General features: G+C 35.2%; 1 protein-coding gene across 1 annotated transcript in view; it reads left to right on the top strand.

The window, feature by feature from the left end:
* Window positions 1-21,489, top strand: part of LOC145677726 (uncharacterized) — a 448,147-nt gene that overhangs the window by 373,732 nt on the left and 52,926 nt on the right. Inside the window, exon 10 of the mRNA XM_081748121.1 lies at window positions 19,781-20,001. Coding sequence (XP_081604247.1) covers window positions 19,781-20,001 — 221 coding nt within the window. The remainder of the gene's footprint in view (window positions 1-19,780; window positions 20,002-21,489) is intronic.

The raw sequence follows: 21,489 nt of genomic DNA, 5'->3' as shown, positions 1-21,489 counted from the left end.
AGCAGCAATATTATATATGAGTATATACTAAGATAAATCTCCTTTTAAAATAAGTAAAAATATTCGAACTGGGGTGAGATTACTTCCGCCCAGGGAATACTTGTGATAGCTCTGAAGAATAGTAAGAATTATCCAACACGAAGTACATACTATTGAGAAATCAGCTAAAATTTACAGGGTGAAAAGGATGGAGCATGGGCAAGAAATCGGATCACATGAACATTCTTGTGACATTTCTAACTTGAATCTGCAGACCTTCATGTAGCAGGTGAAATAACTACTTGATTGTAAAATGGATCAAGTGTGAAATAAATTGGAACGTTTAGAGCAATCCCAGATGGTGTCGCAGAGTCAAATAAACTCTGAGTTGAAACAACAAAATGTCAAGTTCCAACTATTCGAGAATTTGGAACAACAAAATGTCAAGTTGGAATAATTCTAGCAATCTCATAATGCTCAGCTCGAGCAATTTTCATTGAGTCTGAAAAACGGATTTAATGGAATGGAAGCAAGAATAGATGCAAATTCCACCCAAATTTCAGAGTTACAAAGGAAGTTTTGGATCTCAAGAACAAGTTAATTACCAGCAATGAGAACAACATGAACCTTTCAGCCAAAGAAATTGTCATGGAGTCACAACGTCCAGTATTATTCCTGAATCACCTTCATCAGTTTCCAGGCACATATATGAAGATGTAAATCCATCAGAGAATGCAGCAAGGGAAGGTATTACTTCGGATACAGAGTCAGGAGAAGGAAAGACCGATGCGTAATTCTATTAACGTAAAATTTAGAAAATTAAGTTTAATAAAATCTAGTCATGCTAAATCTTTAAATCAGGGATGCAAATAAGCAACAAAGTTTTACTCGCCCAAGAAAAAAGCTACTAGCCCACACCCCACAATAGAAATCATTTTGTTACCTTCTGTATGACATTAAACACTCGCCCGCATCGATGAACCACTCGCGCCGGGCAAGTGGGAGAGTTGTTATTTGCATCTGCGCTTTAAATATACTGGTAAAGTTCAGTGATATTAAATCCTTAACAAAATTTAGCGATCCTGTAGATGATATGGCTAGTGCTGTCATAGAAAAAATTTGAAGAAGAATGTGGTTTGATAGGCATTGATAAATCTAATTTACTTAAGATCTTGCCTTATGTTTTGTTGCCACCCTACTCAGTTTGGTACAAAGCTATTATGGCAAAAATGGCTTACGTAATTACGAAGATTTTATGAATATGTTGATCGCTAATTTTGAAAATGACCTTATATTGTCTAACAGAGACACACAAATTAGAAATAAGAAAAACGACCCACGAGTGGACAAGAGTATCATGAACTTTGTGATTAACAATTACACAGATGATTTAAAATTACTATATCCTTATCAACCAGATTCGAGAATTATTGCGTCAATTAGGATATTGCTACCGCACAAATTGCAACAGATGTTAATTTCTTCGCAGTGTATGAATTTTAATTTGTTGTTAATCGTACAGAGTTTTGAAAATCAGGTGGCTGTACAGTATAATGGAAATTTATTTATTTTTTATTTATTTATTTATTTATTTAGAAAACAACACAACAGGCTTAATGACTAATTATAGTGTCGTATAATACATACATATACACTTTTACACTTACAATTAATCAATTCACTTCGAGTGTCAGGTACTTAGTAATAATCCTGTTCCTAAATACATATTCTGACATACTGAATATATCTAATACATCAGTTTTATGACTTAATTCATTGTAGGAGTCACACATTCTCCACAGCGGAGATTTACTGAGAATATTTGTTCATGCCCTTTCACAGAAAAATATACCAGTATTCCAGGCAGTTATGTTAACAGTTCAGGACCTATAGGTAACTAGTGTAGGACAAAATAGTAGTAATGAAAAAGGGTATTCTAGATTTACCGAATCTAATTCGAATGGTAATATTGTTTACAATATTTACGTTCCGTCCTCTGTTCATTCAAATATAACAATTTTCCTTTCATTATGACCTCAACTATTATAAAAAGCGTATATTCACTATTATAAAAAGTACATATTCAATAATGTCTTGCAAAATATTTTACAATATTTGCGTTCCCTTCTCTGCTGAATCGAATGTTAACAGTACTATTTTTTGCACATAACTTTGTTTTCATTATTTCGTCAACTATTGTCTGCTCCAAATGACAGGTTAAAGGAGCAGTAGAAAACTGTTTATGAAATAACATGTTTGATACTGCAGAGAAGCAATGACGAAAAATTATGATAAAAAAATGTCTACGTTGTTACAGAATGGCACTGTGCTTTAGAAAGCTTGAAATTTCCCTGACTAGTAGCAGAAATTCTGAAATTTCCGTAACTTCTCTAGAAATTTCAAATTCCCTGACTTTTACAGGATATCCCGCTCATGTATTACAAGTAATACAAATCTCCTCATAAGAAAGAGTAACCAAATGCTTGCTTTTTTATTTTTAACGTTGATTCTTTTTTTTCTCATTTCTTTATGTCATCCTTCCTTAATTGTTTAATTTCTGGTCTCGAAGAGGGGTCTGTACCCCCGGACCCCCCTGACTACGTGCCTGTTTATCCTAACGTTTGCTGGCGGGGAACATATTAATATTACATCAGCAACTGAAACTTAATGTCGTCAACTTACAAATGTAGAAACTAGTGACGCTACTTTAACCCCTGTTGATTAGCAGCTAACTCAAATTGACTTATAAACAACGAATAGTTACAAATTATTAAAACTTTGTTTCCTCAAAGGGTGTTATCCAAAGTAAATATAAATAACGTTGATTTTTCTGATTAATCCATAGTATAATAATCTTTGTTTATTTTCCTTTAATTATTGTTCTGATTTATTGTGATTCTTATTTTGTCAGATGATATACGAATTGCCTAACGGAAGGTGATAGCTGTGTCCTAACGGAAGAACACTGTTATATAATATTTCAACATATATTAGCTCTAACAACTTTTCATATATATCGATGTGGATATAACTATTATACATTATTAAGAAAAGAATTCATTTAGAGATCTAGTTAAATAACTGATTCAATAAAAACTTTGAACTTGCCTTCTCTTCGACGATTGATTAAAATGAAATGTAATGAATTATTACGAAATTAAAATAGTCATATGATATTGAAACAAAGTATAAAAATGTATTGTATTAAAGAATTGTAATTTTATTATATATGAGGGTAATTCAAAAAAATATGGTAATCATATATATGTTATGTAAATTATATTATGGTCCCATTCATTCATAAGAATTCATTTAGAGATCTAGTTAAATAACTGATTCAATAAAAACTTTGAACTTGCCTTCTCTTCGACGATTGATTAAAATGAAATGTAATGAATTATTACGAAATTAAAATAGTCATATGATATTGAAACAAAGTATAAAAATGTATTGTATTAAAGAATTGTAATTTTATTATATATGAGGGTAATTCAAAAAAATATGGTAATCATATATATGTTATGTAAATTATATTATGGTCCCAGGATTCTTTCTTAAATTGTAAACAATTTAAAAATTCCCATAGTTCGGGAGGCATTTATCCAATGATAACAATATTTAAATCTTTTAACTCATTTAATATATTGGGCAGAAATGCTATATTATTTAGCAATAGCTACAAATTAGAAGAAGAAAAAGAAATGTTATAAAAATGTCATGAATAATCTTGATTTGTAAATGTTTTATTTTGTTGTCGCTAGAAGTAAATGTTTGTTTATTCGTCGTAATCCGGTTACTATGGTAACACTTTTCATTACCAGGGATTTGTTAATAAATAATTGTCAGTATATAATTCTAGAAGACACCATATAATCTCGAAGTGTACTGAATTGCTCTGAAGCAATTAAATAATTATTTTGAAATATAGTGAATTTAAGTGATTAAAAGTACTGTGTATTCCTTGTATTATCATCATAGTAGGTAGCAACAATATTATATATGAGTATACACTACTATAAATTTCCTTCTAAAATAAGTAAAACAAAAAAATATTCGAACTGATGTGAGATTATAACATTTCATAGATTTTATCTACTCAAATTTTAGAATGTTTTAAGTGTATGTAACTATACATAGTTAAACATCCTAAAATTTGTATATATTATCTATAGCATATATTTTCTCCATCAAATTCAATGTTCATTGCGTTAACTAACACTATGCTTAATACCCAGGATCAGCGCCGCAAGAACAAATTATCTCTATCGCCTGTCAATCTTTTACTGTTTACAATTATTACTCACTTTCCTCATATTTTGCCTTGCATTATTCTCCAATCTCAATCTCGAAGTATCCAACATTCTATTCAGGCCATGCATTATTTTCGATTTGAATCACGCGTCCCTCCCGTCTCGACTCTGTTCTATTCTATTCTATACTAGCATCAACTACCCGCTTCGCTGGGTTAAATTAAGAGAAAATAGTAATATGTTCCGTTAGTCAGTGACTTTTTACTATTACTAAGGCGCTCTCTGATATCGGTTATTTTCGATGATTTTTATGTTTCTCTCTCTTTCCCTCCCATGTTGCGTGGCTGAATTTAGATTGAAACGGCATCGGAAGTGTCACTGTTTATCATAGCGATCCCGTAAGCTATGGATTTGGCACTAATATCGGTCATTTTCGATTATTTTTGTTTCTCCTCCCTCCCTCTCCCTGTTGCAGGGCAGGGCATCGAAAGTGTCATTGTTCATCTCAGCGCCACTGGAAACTGTGGTTTCGTGATCACTGCAAACTGTGATGTTGGTAATTTCGATCACTTTTATATATCTCCATTCCCCCTCCCTGAAGTTGTGGGGCTGAATTTGGACGTAAACGGGATCGGAAGTGTCACTGTTCAACTCAGTGATTTCGATAACTATGGCTTCGACGCTAATATTGGTCATTTTAGATCATTTTTATGTATCTTCCCCACCTCCTCCCCCAAGCTGTGGGACTGAATTTGGATTCAAACAGCATCGGACGTGTCATTGTTCATCTCAGCGATCCCGAAAACTATAGATTCGACACTAACATCAATCATTTTCGATCATTTATAAATGTTTCTCCTACTCCTCCCCTAAGTTGCATCGTCAAAGTAAAATAATAGCCATTCCAGGCTCAAACCTCATCTATGTTAAAAATTTGATCGAGATCGGTCGGGTGGTTCAAGAGTTATTAAGTTTAATTTATTTTTATATATCTCCCCCTTCCCTTCCTTTAAGTTCTACTATCAAAGTGATATCACAGAAACCATTTCAGGTTTGAACCTCACCTATGTTGAAATTTTGATCGAAATCAGTCAGGTGGTTCAAGAGTTATTAACTTTTATTTATTTTTATATCTCCCCCTTTCCTCCCCTAACCCTAAGCTCTACTTTCAAAATGATATGACGGAAACCATCCCATGTTCGAACCTTATCTATGTTGAAAATTTGATTGAAATCGATCGGGTGGTTCAAGAGTTATTAAGTCGCAAATTTAGTCACTTTCAATTTTATAATATAGAGTAGCCTTTGGCTAGATGGGGGCTTCGCCCCCAGACCCCCGATTCTGCTCGGTCTACGGCTTCGCATTTCTTATCTATCAGCCTTTGCATCAACAGTGAATTTCGTGATCTTGCTCTTCATATTTCCTGAATCTGCCCACCCTCTCTTTGCTCGGCCTACGGCATCGAACCTCTTGAACTCACAATTCTATCGTTTCTTTTCCTATTTCAACTACCTAAAACATAAGATTTTGTATCCGAAGAAACCGCCCATTTAAATAACATGGGAATTTCTTCATCCTCTTTAGACCCCTAAAAAATTAAAAATATTCACTTTTGGCAATTTTCTGTCGGTTAGTTCTGGAAGGCTACAATCATTCCAAATTTCATCATTCTAATCCTGCCGGAAGTGCTAAACATTTTGGGGTGTAGAAGACGTCCCATATAAATAACATGGGAAAGATTTTTTAGTTCCCCATAAAACCACTCTACGGTTGGAAATTTTTATTTCTGTTGATTCACTTAGGTAACGCTAACGAAAACGTACAAGCATACCGAATTTCAAGATTTTATTCCAATTCTAAGTACCTAAAACATGGGATAATAGGTCAAAAAAAAAAGATCCATTTAAATAACATGGGGATTTTCTTCATCCCCTCTTTAGACCCTCTAAAAGTTAAAAATATTCACTTTTGGCAATGTTCCTGTGGGGTTGTCCCGAAAAGCTACGATCATGCCAAATTTAATCATTGTAGCTCTATAGGAAGTGCTCAATAATTTGGGGGTGTAAAAGGTGTTCCATATAAATAACATGGGAAAGATTTTTCAGTTCCCTATAAAACCACTCTAAATTTAAAATTTTTATTTTATTGATTTACTTAGGTAGTGCTAGCGAAAACGTACAAGCGTACCGACCAAATTTTTATTTCAATTCTAAGTAAACCTACCTAAAACATGAGATTATAGATCCAGGGAGAAATTCTTCGTTCCCTCTTTAGATCCCCTAAAAATTAAATTAAATATTCACTTTTGGCAATTTTCCTGTGGGTTAGTTCCGGAAAGCTACAATCATGCCAAATTTCATCATTGTAGCCCTACAGGAAGTGCTCAATAATTTATGTCAGCTCATGTAGTTTTATATATAGTTAGGATAACTCTATGCGGGTATTAGGTATTATAGTCGCAGCAATAAAGCCATGTCAACTTTATCATTGGAATTGTTCCAGTATTCAAATTAATTTAAAAGTTACAGTATGAGCTGTAACGAAAATGGCCCAACCATGAAGCCGAATGGTCGGTTCTAAGTAAAATTGCGAACATTAAAAGTTGTAATAAAGAAGAGGGGTAGTGGCGCCAGAAATGTATAAATTATTCTAAATAGCTTACAGATAGCTCAAACAAACAAAAAATGTTTAAAAGTAAAAATTATTGTTCAATAAGTGAAAAAATAAAAAGGAGAATGTTGCACTCACGTACTTATCTGTCCGGCTACCATCTTGGTCCACCCCTCGATCTGTTTAGTCATAAACTAAGTTCTGTTATCATTATTGATGAGCGCTTGCGTACTTACAAAACAATGTGATTAAACTCCCAATGAAGCACATATGTTATATTATGGACACAATTCAGTACTAATAATGACAGGATTTCTTTCTTTAAATCGATTTAATCGTGATAACTAGGGTTGTAAACAATCAATTTTTCCTCATTTAAAAGAACTATTAATAGTATCCAAGAAACGATTTTAGTATAACTTGTCAATTCTTATTGTTGAATAATTCAATAATAAGTACATACTGCCGGTCAAAAGTTTCCGGATTGGCGCTTCAACTTACATTTCTATGAGCAAATTAATTTATATTCGATAGGGAAAGCCACCAATTCGAAATATTTTGTTTGTTTAAGTCTCTATAATGTCTCAGGAGAATAATAGACGTTTTTCGTTATTGTAACATGTTTACATGTAGTAAAAAAGAAAGATATTGAATTATTGTAAAGTCGGTGATTATTTTAATTAAAAATAGCGTGAACAGGATCATGAAATAACTTTGCCTGATCGAAGTACGGTTAAACGTTAACAGTTAATTCCTTTTTATAGTTACCCCTGGAATATAATTCCTTAGTATACAGGCCTTATCAGTCACAAATAATGTCAGAAGTTTACAACATTAGTGAACAATATTACAAGATAGAGTACAGTGACGTTTTGAACAATGTTTGTGTGGATTTTTTTGCATCTTCTGAGGGTTTGTTGCCGTTATTGTTAGAAATCATTGACAGAGGTAAGATCTAAAGTGAAGAGGCACACGTTGGAATCATTGTGCGTCATAATGTGGCTTTTCTATTCGTCAAATATCCTTCAAACTGAAATAGACTTCATCTACTTTTGGTGATTCCATCAAGCGTTTTCAGCGAAGACGAAAGAACGTGAACAAAAATCAAACTGGAAGGTCTCGTATTATGTCACGTACGAAAGATCATATTATTGTATTGTTTAGCAAAAGAAATTTGAAACTAATTACAGTGGAACTCTAATCAGAATTTAATCATAGTCACCCTACAAACATTCCAGTTATTATTGTGAATCGACATTTAAGAGTAGCTGCACTCTGGGTAATAGTTGCTGTGCTGAAACCGTTAATAGTTCACTGGAAACAAGTAACAGAGGCTCTAATCGACCCTGAAGAACAATAATTGGACAACAAAGCAGTAGAAAGGTGTATTATGGACTGAGTCAAAATTTCGAGTTTTTGGACAACGACACCGAGTTTATGTTCGAAGATTTGTTACAGAAAAGATGTGTCCTAACTATGTAACCCCGATTATTAAACCTAGAGGAGGTTCTGTGATACTTTCGAGATTCTAGAGTTGGTTGTATTCATAGAATACAAGGAAATCTGGACAAAAGTGGTTATCATTCCATTTTAAGCAGCCACACTATTCCCTCAGGATTTGATTTAATTGGTCGCAGAATCACTTTTCTGCACAATACTGAACTGAAGGACACGTCAAAACTTTGTTCTAATTATTTTAAGAAGAAACAAGCCAAAGGAGATATTTGTATCATGGAATGGTCTCCCCAGTTTCGAGATCTTAACCCCATCAAACTTCTCTGGGAAGAGCTTGGCAGAAGTGTACGAAAAGACTGTCCAACATCCCAACATCTGCTGCTAATGTTTTTCATATTCTGCAGAACGCCTGGAATAATAATTCGGATGAAAATCTTCAAAAACTTGGAATCAGCATGCCCTGATTGGTAAAACGACTGATAACGGCGAAGGGCGGTTTCTTTGACGAGAAGAACATTTAAAGAATTTGCTAATTCTCGTTGTTGGATAACGTTATTATATTATTCTGATGTTATAACTATCATTGTGTTTCTAAACCACCAAGTATCCTGCCCAAAATTGCATTGTATTACAAGCCTAACTTAGTATTTACCTGTTTTTTCATCTGTCCGGAAACTTTTGACCGGCAGTGTTATATATATATATATATATATATATATATATATATATATATATATATATATATATATGTACTCAATAATCATTCAGTACTTACGTCAAATAACTGCGTACTTCATACTATATGTTATGCAAAATAGTATTAGTTCAGTAAGTCATTTTTGTTGCATAGTAGTAGTCACCAACTTATTTTGTATAACTCAACTACTCAACAATATTGCATAATATATGATACTTAGAAATTGTATTTAGTCAACTACTAATAGGAATGGGCACTAATCGAGCTAAAACTCGACTCGAATCGAAACTCGAGTTGAATTCGAGTCGAGTCAAAGTTAACTTCCTCGAGTCGAGTTTCGAACCGAGTCACTGTTTCGAGGTCGAGTTTCGAGTCGAGTCGAGTTTGATAAATGGCTCGCTCGTTCAGCTCGTTTTAACTCGTTTTGAAATCATGGTCTATTTAGACTGGAAGGCGAAAGCCGTGAGAAATGTAAGCAGGAATGTGGAATACTTTAGTGTTGCTCACGACAGGGGTGTATCTCGTATCGTACTTTAAGTGCATCTCGTGAGGTACTTTTAGTGTATTTCATCTCGTCTCGAAAACAAGTCGACAATATATTTTTATAACGAGACAGTCTGAAATATCGTGAGCACCAATAAAAGTATATACTGTAGTTCTTACCGTCAAGGCTGAGACCTGCAGGGTCTACTTTTTGAGCCCAAGCAGAAGCCCAACCTGGATAGTGATGTCAACCAGCTCGGCCCGGTTCAACTAAGCGAACAGCTCGAGCCAGCTTGGTTGCGATGGAGAGCCATAGGCTCGGTTCAATTGAGCCGGCTTGATTGGGACGAGCCATCGAGCCAGCTCCGTTGAAACGTGTCCATGACTCGGTTCGACTCAGCTTAACTGAGCAGATGGCTCGAACTGACTCGGTTGCGTGAGCTGTTGGCTCACTTTTTGGTTCGGATCGATAGTGAATGAGCTGTGAGCCAAGGCGTTGACAACCCTAAACCCCGGCCGAGCAGTTTTGAACATGTTTGGTGGGCGCCCTATAACTTGTAACAGTTTTTGGCTCGAGCCCGAATACTTGCTCCTCCGGAACTCAAACACAGACCCTCATGACCGATGTCCTCGTCTTCAGGAGACTTTTCGACGACCGAGATAGACAGTCAACTATCTTTTAGTATTCAGATACAAACCGGCTATCTTTCATGATTTCGGTGTTAATAATAATAATAATAATAATAATAATAATAATAATAATAATAATAATATGTAGTAGTAGTCTCATTGATAATTATTTTATCTATGAAGGATACTTGAAGAGAGTACTTTGAACTACACACAGGATTTAGCTCGAATTGGCTCGGTTTGACTCGACCCGAATTCGAGTCGATTTGGAGGAAATTTTTCGAGTCGAGTTCTCGAATAGAGCTCAAAGATGTCTGTTTCGAGTCGGGTCGAGTTAAAAAAAAACTCGCTCGAACTTGTTCATGCCCATCCCTAACTACTAAAATCATAAGCAACTTAAAATAACTTAACTGACCGCAACCCCCCTTCCTTCCTTTATGAAGCTCAATTTAGAATACCCTAATGAAGGCATAATGGATCATTTTTATGTTATTTTGAACAATTCTGATTAAGCAAGTATTAGATTACTTCAAATAATAATGTCGGCTTAGGGGTGTAGATTATAAATGGAAAGAACCAGTTCCTGAAATACCCGAGTCCCGGGTAATAATTGATCCGGGTACCCGATTCTCGGTTCTGGAATTAGGTACTGATTCTAAGTTCTAGAACTGGGTACTCGATTCTAGTTACTCGAACCAGATACCTGATTCTAAGTTCTGGGTTCGGGTACCCGGTTTCTGGATCTGGATACATACAGCACTGCTATATTAAGTATAATTATGGTATTAAAACGCAACAGAAATCTGGAATTTAAAAATGAATATCGGGTCAAAGAGCATACAAAATTACTTATTATTCAGATTCTAATCCCTACTTAGCTGACTAGAAATAGAGTTATTTCCATAACTCTCTATTTCCTCAACTGTCAGAAATAAGTGCCGTTTCCTACAGTGTTTTCTTCTTAATTTGATGATTATAACCAACAGAAGAAGGATAGCTGCTGAAATTCTTAATTAATACAATAAAGGAGAGGAGTGGTTCTACCTCTGCTGGCTATTTGAGTTGCCACTGAGAAGTAGGGTTGTCGGGTGTCAAATAAAATTGTAGTTTATTGAACAAAACTGTAAACAATATTGCATGTTTGATATTAATCTAGCTGAGAAAGAACGTTAAGCTATGGCTACATCAGGGATAAAAGGTAGGGGGAACGCGGGGAGCGTGACGTCATGCCGCTACCTACCGTCTCCCCACCTTTTCAGATCCACTTTTACCTCTGGGCTACACAGTATGAAGTGTCTGGTTTACAACCAATTCACCAAACTGTTCTGTAAAAACAAATCTCAAGGTAGAATCACTACACTGATTCATAAATCCTTAAAACCTGAAAGTGCTGAGTAAAGAATTACAAGATCGAGTAAGTTACATGAGCAACAAAAAGTTACATTAATCAATTGTCGAGTTTCTGTTGACGCCGTTAGAACCACGTTCCTTAAATATATGTCGTATAAGTTAGTTATATGTTATTATTATACTTTTGAAAGAAATGTTTCATTTTAGTTCAAAGTTTACTTCATTGGTCAAACTTTCTATTATTAACCTACGTAGTTGACACCAGTGTTTCTTCCAGACATGTTTTTTGGGGGAAACTGCACCCGGAGCACTGAGGGTGCCTGCCCGGAGGAGACTAAAATATCTTAATATAATAATAAATAGAATAGTGCCAGCAGTGCCCCTTCCCCCCGGAATACTAAGTGTGCCCCCGGAACATTTTTTTTTTCTGAAAGAACGACTGGTTGACACGTAGCCTTGCTATTAGTTCTATCAAGTATTTCCTTTATTCTTAATTAAGAAGAAGAAATGACAAGATTAAAAGAGTGTGAGGTAAATAGTTTGCGCTGCTCTTTGCAATCCTGAGATCTAGGGTTCAAATTCCGAATCCATACATCTTGATTAGGCCAGCTCAAGTACTTGAGGAAATAACCCGATACTTAACTGCTGACTATCGGACACTTTTCTGTGCAGTAGCGTGATTTACATGTGTGTAGCAAGACAAAGAGTCTGATAGATATATTCATATTCTACATTCCTTTGCCAACTGCCACTTTATTTATTTTTAAATTACACCACAAATTAACATGATCATTGCTGATAAATAACTAGTTAATTTGTAGTTCTATGAGCGCATATCGTAGAGTGCAATACTTTGACATCAGCAAAAGAAAGAGAAACGCAGTTTGGATATCGGAAATAAGGTAATTTGCCTTGCATTCGCTATTGGGGGGTCTTGAAAGCGGAATATTCCCTACAGAAGGAACTAGAAAATCACGAAAAACACGTCTTCAAAAATTTCGGTTAATAACACATTAATAAGTTTTACAATATACGTATCGTTTTGCTCAGGGAGTAGTTTAAATCTAATTTAAATCTACTAAAGCAAAACCTGTACAATGGAGAAAGGAATCTTGTGTTACAAAATAATAAAAATTAAAATAAATGGTGGACTTTCGGTTTTCGCAGTTCAGATGACAAATTTATAATTAATGTCAGAGCTGTTACTACAGAGGGGGGAGTGGAGAAGGGAAAATACCAATATCACTTACAGTATAGGCAATTGCATTAAATTTAAGGTACAGAATTCTGACTACATGCCTTGAAGTTGAACAGCCTGGTTTTCTGTGTCAACTGAGAATCATATCTGAATTTTCAACTATTCACAACACATTTCTTTTTTATCTTACGATTGCAACACTTCGCGATGTATGCATAGATTCTGGCTTTCTGCTCTATCTCCACAGTTTTGAATTCAGACACATACAGGAGGAGGAAAGGCCTCCCTAGATTTCTCCACGACCCTCTAAATTTCCAGAAAAATATGTTTGTGGTGTGGTGATGAATAGTAGATACTACTAAAGACGTTGAAACCCATCTAAATATTGAAGGTTCTATAGAGAAAAAGTCGTTGTTTCTTCACAAATGAACAACATAAACTTTCTTATATAGGTTATCTTCGTTCTGAAACCAGTTTACCAATAGAAAAAATCGGTATATCACAAAGTTATATGATACCAAAACGGACATTAACAAATATTTGATGCTGTAATACACCAACTGAACAAAAAGGAACGCTACTTTATCAAAGGTAATCCATGGATTTGATGGTCTTTAAGTACCTCACAAGGGAAGAGAGGGAGATTATATATAGTGGAAGATGGTTTATACACCAATCGAAAGCGCTAATAACACCTATTACGAAACTGTAATAAAAATTTTCCGAATGCATATAATTACTGCGTGAGTTATATAAATATACAGGATGTCCAGAAAGTCCGTTACCACACTGTTAAAAATTTCCTTGCTCAGAAATGAGAAAAATGCATGTTCAAAACAAGATAAGTATTTTTTTCTCATATTTGAGACAAAATGTCTCATTATTTTCAAACGCGTTTCCATTTGTGAGCTCAAGGCTAATTTTCAGGTTCCCATTTATGAGATTTTCTCATTTCTTAAAAATGAGAATGAAATAGTGCGTGATTTGCAATATAATAGATGACTGAAAAATAACGGTAACAATCTTACTGAAATAATATTACTATGTCTTACTAGAGTGTAATATTGCTAGGGCTTAATTACTATACAGGGAACGAGATAAAAGATTTCAGTTGTAGCAGAGTGAGAATAGATATGAGTACGCAGTGATGCGGCTGAGATGGCGTATGAATACACTATACTATTACGAGAGTCGAGGAAGTAAACATATGAAAATAAACGTATAGATTCGAGCAAACAAGATCGTGGAAGTTATTACCTGAGTTGTATTAAAATTAATATTGTATTGTAAGTTCATATAGTTTATTGGTGGAACACTATTGTAGTAATTAAACCGAGTTCACAGTAAGAGCTCAGGTAAATAATAAATGGATTGATTACTGTAAATATCCTTTCTTTATGTAATAATAAATAGAATGGGGAGGCATGTCAATGTTTTACACCCTTTTCCATTCGTTATAAGATGCAAAATAGCTGATGTATCGAAACAAAGAACAAACATAAGTTGAAAAAAGTGTGATTTATTATTATGGAATTGTAATGCAAAGACACTTTGTACTGATCACCTAGCATAGATTAGCTCCTCTTGTTTTCCTCACCAGTAATCTTTTTAATGACATACGTTTGCAGGTTATTTGTGGCATATAGTCACTGTGCGAATTGCATATTTCGTGCAGACTGATTATATGAATGCACACAACAATTCTGAAATATAGACTTCTTTCTGAATTCACTTTCTGTACTTTCAGCAATCCTTTTTCAGGTGTGCACTTGCATTCCTAGGTGCAGATTCACTTTAAGAGGTCTTGTTCAAAAACACCAAACAACCTGTGCTAGATGGCCACTTAAAAGCACGAGTGCTATGTAACCGAGTCAGAGCAGGGGTGCAGAAGGGTACTCCGTCCGTAGGGAGCAGGCGCGTCAACGATGGTGGTTATACGCTTAAAGGAGGATTATGGAAACCTACTGTTTTTACGATGCAAAGATATATATTTCTGTGAAAGTTATTTGCTTGTTACTTTGAAGTGTGCACACGTTTTCCGGAACAGATCCATTTTAAAGTCTTGTGCTAAAAACACCAACCAACCTGTGCTAGGTGGCGACTAAAAGCTTCAAAGCTACCTAACCGAGTCAGGGCTGGGAGGCGTGCGCAAGCGGGCGTCCGTAAGAAGCAGGCGTGTTAGCGATAGTGGGTATACGCGTAAAACGGTTCTGGAAAACCACTGTTTTTACGATGCTAAGGTATGTTTTTGTTAAAGTAATTTACTTGTTACATTGAGGTGTGCACTTACATTCCCCGGAGCAGATTCATTTTAAGAGGTCTTGTGCAGATAACAATCAACCTGTGCTAGGTAGCCACTAAAAAGCACGAATGCTATCTAAACGAGTCAGAGGCGGGGGGCGGGCGTCTGTAAGAATCAGGCGCGTCAGCGGTGATGGGTATACTCGTAAAAAAGGATTATGGAAAATCACTGATTTCACAATACAAAGATATCTTTTTTGTTAAAGGCATTTGTTTGTTGCATTCGTCGCACTTCATATTGTTGGTAATTAATGTATCACTACTTAGCTTATGGGCGAATGTGCACACCAGGTTCGACCTTCATTAATATATTTCACGCAAATGCGCATCTCACAAATAAGAGTACACCAGATTTCGATTACTTACACACTAGTCCATTAAAATATTATTACAAATTTCTTCTGTAAATTTTACAAATATGTGGATCCGTATAATCAATCTGCACGGAATATTTTTCCCTGGGGAGGGATGAATTTCACCCATATATGCATCCAGTCGTCACACACGTACACAATCTGTATAGAGGGAATTTGAAAAGTTATCCCTACCAGGGATGAAAAGTTTCTTCTCCAAGAGCGTTAAATATTTCTCAGAGAAAATCCCTGGCATTTCCGTCAATTCTGCATATAGCATATAGCACACTGCATATAGCAATATACACATTTGTTCTTAATTTAACGTAGAAGCCGTGATAGCTAAGTGGTAGAGCGTTCACTTCTGGTGCATTATTTCTTAGTTCGATCCCAGCTCGAGGCAAGTGTGCTGTGTGTTGGATAAACACAGTGTGTGTGGGTTTTCTCGGGATTCTTCCCACTTTCTTGATTCCACTGTCTCATTTATTCTGATCATCGTCGTCTCCTTTAGCCTAATAAACACAAATATGGAGCGTAAAACTCAATGATTTCATTTCTTTTTAAATTTAACGTCCCAAGATTGTGCTCCAAGGCAAAGTGAGACACTATATTGATGGATAATAGTGTTGTAGTGAAATGTGGACGATCGTTGCTTTGTAGATTTTGTGAATTTATCTGCTTAATTTTTCGGTTTGTTATAAAACAAATATTTCGTTATTAAAGAATGTATTTTTCTTGAAATGAAGGTTTAAATATATTATATTTTAAATAATTAACTGTAGAAATTTATTTAATATGAATTCTGTATGTACTAATTGTTTGATATTTTTGTTGCATGTTTATATTTTGTTTATACCCTTTCCTCTTCTCCTTATCGTATTTGAGAACCCTGTTTCAGTGCACCGTTTCTCGCTTTGGAGAAATATATTTCTCAATTTTTTTGAGAAATGTGTTTCTCAAAATGGGGGTTTTATGCCTCATTTACTCAGATGTTTATTTCTCAATTTTAAGAAAGAATACATTTTTTCTCAAATTTGAGAAAGCATTTGCACCCTCAGAAATGAGCCATAATTCCTCGCGTTTGAGTCATTATTTCTCAAAATGATTTGAGAAAATCGAAATCTCACTTTTAAGAATGTATTACTCGGTGCACAGATAAGAAACGGATGTTCTCAAATACGAGGATTTTTTTCTCGAATTCAAGAAACCATTTTTAACAGTGCACCCCTAGAAATTGCAAACGGTGAGACAGATGCCAAAATAGGAGAACACGTGTGTCATCATTTCAAAAGTATAATGATTGAAAGCAAAAATATTTGTCCCAGGGTCCTCCGAAGGGTTTCAGATGGGGTCCCTTCTGAAAATTTTCAAACGGCAAGGGGTCAAGTAGCATATTGTTTGAAAGCTGTTGTTAAATGAAAGCAAATGGAACAAGTCTGGACGCTCTACGACAATACTGTGCACACATCTTGCGTTTTAGTCTGTAGAAACATCTTCTTTCTGTAGTCAGGTTTTCGTTTGTCCGCATTTTAATTCTTATTTTAAACGGAAAGAAAGGAAATGCCCCTATGGTGAGAATCTGCTCTTTGGTCATATTACTCGCACCGTACATGCATTCGGATCAATAATATCACCTTTTCTTAATGAGTATAATTAGTGCTTTCGATTAGTGCATAAATCATCTTTCACTTCGATATATAATCTCCGTCTCTTTTCAGTTTACTGTTCTTGTCGTTTTTTCTTTCCTTTTTTCTTTCGTGCTTTTCTTCTTTCTGTCCTTACACATTAATGGGCCCCGAAGAGGAGGATCTCACGGTAGGGGCATGTTTTTTTTCTTTACGCTGCGTACACGAATTAAAGTGAAAACAAACGAAAATTCGACTACAGAAAGAACTAAAACGCAAGATGTTTCCATGGTGTTATCGTAGAGCTTGCAGACTTGTTCCATCTGCTTTCACTTAACAACAGCTTTCAAACGATATGGTCCTTGACTCACCTCACCACTTGAAAATTTTGAGTATGACCCCGTCTGGAACCCTGCGGAAGGCCTGGGACAAATATTTTTACTTTCAATCATTGTACTAAGGCCCTGGGACAAATATTTTTACTTTCAATCATTGTACTTTTGAAGTGATGACACGTGTGTTTTCCTGGTTTAACGTCCGTCTCACCGTCTAAGATTTCTGTGGGTGGCCATAGACTTGAGAATGACGTTTTTAGTGACATTTTGACCGTCCGTCATTTTGCACAGGGTAATTGTAGAGAGTCGAGACTTGATCCGTCTGTTTTTCATTTTACAACAACTTTCCAACGATATGATACTTGACCCCACTTGCCATTTGAAAATTTTGAGTAGGACCCCGTCTGGGAACCTGCGGGTGGCCCTGGGACAATACTTTTTGCTTTGATACATTGTACTTTTAAAATGATCAAACACGTGTTTCCTGTTTTGGCACCTGTCTCACCGTTTGCGATTTCTAGGGATGGCAACCTACTTTCTTGACACCCTGTATCTTTATATAACTCGGACAGTATATACATTCGGAGAAAGTTTACTACAGCTTCGTAATAGTGCTTTCGATTGGTGTGTTAGCCACCTTCCACTTCGATATATAATCTCCCTCTCTTTCCTTGTCAGTGCAAGCACGTACGCAGAAATTTATCTCGGGAGAGGTCCAATGTATTTGGGGATAAATTATATTAAAACTTGTAAAATTATTCTGAAAATTAGACTAAACTTGCAGAAAAGTCCGGATTTCGGGGGAGTCCGAAGCCCTACGACCGATCCACTGTGTGCATCCCTGCCGCAATGTAACTACAACCTCGAAGGGCTACCTACGCACAGCCTAAATTGTTATTATTTGGGTGAATCGAGGACATCCCATCAGGTCCGATTTCTGTATGTTCTTGTAAATGACACTTTGGTGGTGCCATAAGACACCAATAAATAAAAAAAACTCAACATTTTAAACAACCCTCATGTGAGTGCATATAATTAGAGAGTTACTAATGGCAAAATTAGATCATTTCTAAATGTCATAAACGACCTCGTTATTTACCTATTCTCATAGAAATTATGACAGAGCACTCAACCCCAACAGCAGTAGTATCAAAAATCATGGTCAATACATATGGTTAGCTCCCAATATTGTTTCCAACAATATACTTTATTTTGCAATATCAATATTTTAGCGCAAGAAAAGTACTGTCAATTAAACAATTACATTTTTTAAGATAGCCGCGGCGCGATAGCTCATCACATCACCTCCTCTACTTGTGTCCAAGGTAACAGGAAATGTAAGCCCCTACCTCCGTACCAGCCATGGTCAAATCGGTTTTCTTCCCAATAGTTGTGTACCTTTACTAACGTAGCTTACGAGACGAGAAATACACTCATGTCCAAAATTATCGTCACATGTCTATAAATATGTTATTGTAGGAATATAACTTGATAAGAATTTGTTCGGTATTTCTTATAATGTTAGTATGTGTACAATCGGCAAAGACCTGTATGTGGCAAATTTCATATCAAAAGAGCAGTAAATAAAAACAATAAAACGAAAATAAAACTTTCTTGTCCATTTAGCAACATTTTGTTTTACTCATGCTAATTATCGTATTTATAATTCTTTTCCTATGAAATTTACTACAAATATACATTTTCTGATTATACACATAATATCAGTATTAAAAGTACCCTGCAAAATCATTATCAAATTATATTCTTACAAGAAGATAATTATAGATATGCGACAATCATTTTGAACATGAGTGTACATTTCTAAATTCCAGAAGAGACAAGAAATTTCACGAGTACCAAGGACAACACTAGTTCACTCAGTGGCGTATTTAGGGGGTGGCTTCCGGGCTTAAGCCCCCCCGAAATCTTACTTAGTATAATAAAGTAAATGAAATATCTTGCAGAATTTTCACATTTCCAGGCAAAGCCCCCCCCCCCCCCCGAAAGTTAGCAAAGCCCCTCCCGAAACAAAATCGTAAATACACCACTGAGTTCACTCAAGTCTTTGATCTCAAACACTGTTTTAGTGTTCCCTGATTCATAGTATAAAAACTATAAATGGATAAATTGATTATATTACCATATTTTATTTTATTTTTTAAATCTAGATTTTGAAAAATCTGTCCTACGCTAATTTTGCTACTAGAGTATGGATGTTGCATAAGATGTTCCATGATTACCGGTATTTTTATCAATGAAAAAAAATTAATAACATTGTATATCGTTTTAGTTGCACTTTTTGTTCTTTTTAATTTAACCTTTTTCTTCCAGTGTCGTATCTTGTGATTTTTATGATGTCATACGAAGGTAGTCGAACTGACAAGTAACGGAAATCAATTGAGCTCATATCTGACAGTAAATCAATAGCCAATTTTATAGTTATGTTATTAACGTTAAGTTACATTACCTTATATCTAGCATAATAAACGGAGTTTTAATCTTTCTCTCTTATAGATTGTATGCTATATGCTGTGGGGAAGCCTGTCTACCTCCGTTACACTGACGCCACATACGGTAGTTGGATGCAAGATCCTCGTCCGAGGACGGAGAACGATGCAGAGAAATATTGGGTTACTCGACACGGCGACCCGCTTCACCTCTACGAATATGCCAATAAAACAATGTTCCGAAGAGATATGCCCACCAGAAAATACTCGCTGCCTTATCAATTTAAGGTACGGTTACAGAAATTCTCGAGAAGCTGACACTTCTAACACATGCATTTTGATGACTTTGCAAGTTATTTTTTTATTTTTCTTTCTTTTCCTATGCACAGAAATGTCGTTTCTAAAATATAAAGGTGATCTTCTAATACTTCAGATCAATAGAACTCAATGTGGAAGATTATTCTGCATTCCTTATAGCTTTGTATCAACATTTATACTCGTCTAAAGTTTTACACTTTTTTTTAAAAGATATTAGATGTTTGAATTAATTCTCCCTATTGACTAACATCATTATTTGTGCTATTTTGTCATAGCGCCAAGTAATGCTTGACGTATTTATATAAAGATACTATCAATAGGCTTTAATATCTGTATGTGATCTTAGATTGGACTGAAAAGAACATAATTATTTATAGCTTCAAAAATGTCGAGTTTTGTATCAAAGAGAAAGCATTTACGGGAAGTATGATTCTTTTGCTTTTATCTCAAGAAATATACTGATGAAAGTCATAATTTGTTAGTGAAGGCATAGAGACAACATGCTCTATCAGAAATAACTTGCAGAAATTAATTTAGAAGATTCAAAGACAACGACTTTGACGTATCAACGAGCGTCCTGATCAGCCAAAAAAAAAATTGAATATGGAAAATTAGAGACAATACTGAAAGATGATTCATCTCAGACGCTTAAAGAATTGTCTGTAACCCTAAAAATCTATGCATCACTTGTTAGCAAACGTTTAACAGCAATGGAAATGATCCAGAAATTAGGTAACAAGATACTAAATGAATTGACAGAAAGAGACGTTGCGAAACGTTTAATCATTTGTGATCCTGCTTCAAAGACAAAAAAGAATAGAGTTTTAGATCGAAATGTAACTGGCGATAAAAAAAAAAAAAAAAAAAAAAAAAAAAGTATATTCATTACGACAATCGTAAACGCAGGAAATCATATGTACGTAACAACAAACCTTCAGCATCAATATCACAACAGGATATTCATGGAAAGAAAGTTACGTTGTACATTTGTTGGGTTCAAATTGATGTAGTCTGTTATGAGCTAACCAACGCGTCAAATGGTTAATGCTGAACGTTACCGAACACAATTACTCAATTTGAATTGAGCACTCATAAAACGTCCGCAATACGTCAAAAGATATTTTTCTCCAAAACAATGCTAGACTACATATTGCAAACCTAGTGGAGGAAACTGGAAACGGGTTGTAGCTTTCAATAAATTATGATGTACCGTTCTTTTGAAATAAACATGAGCTTTTGTTACAAGAAAGCAGCGAAAATAAAATCAACCGTCTAAAACATTTGTAGCATTATCTTGCCTTATTGTAATTATGTTCATCCTTGAAATGACAATTACTTAAGCTACTTCAATATTGTATCTAATGCATTGTTGCTCCGAAATTTGAAAATTCGATTATGTTGCCAGCATCTGACTGTAACTGACGACGCCAATCATGAATTCTTAGCGTGCTTACTTTT

This window comes from Thermobia domestica, chromosome 2 (genome assembly GCF_964235325.1).
Source record: "Thermobia domestica chromosome 2, izTheDome1.hap1.1, whole genome shotgun sequence".
Taxonomy (NCBI): Eukaryota; Metazoa; Arthropoda; class Insecta; order Zygentoma; family Lepismatidae; genus Thermobia; species Thermobia domestica.
The sequence above is the reverse complement of the archived record's forward strand: the minus strand, read 5'-3'. Positions and strand labels throughout refer to the sequence as shown.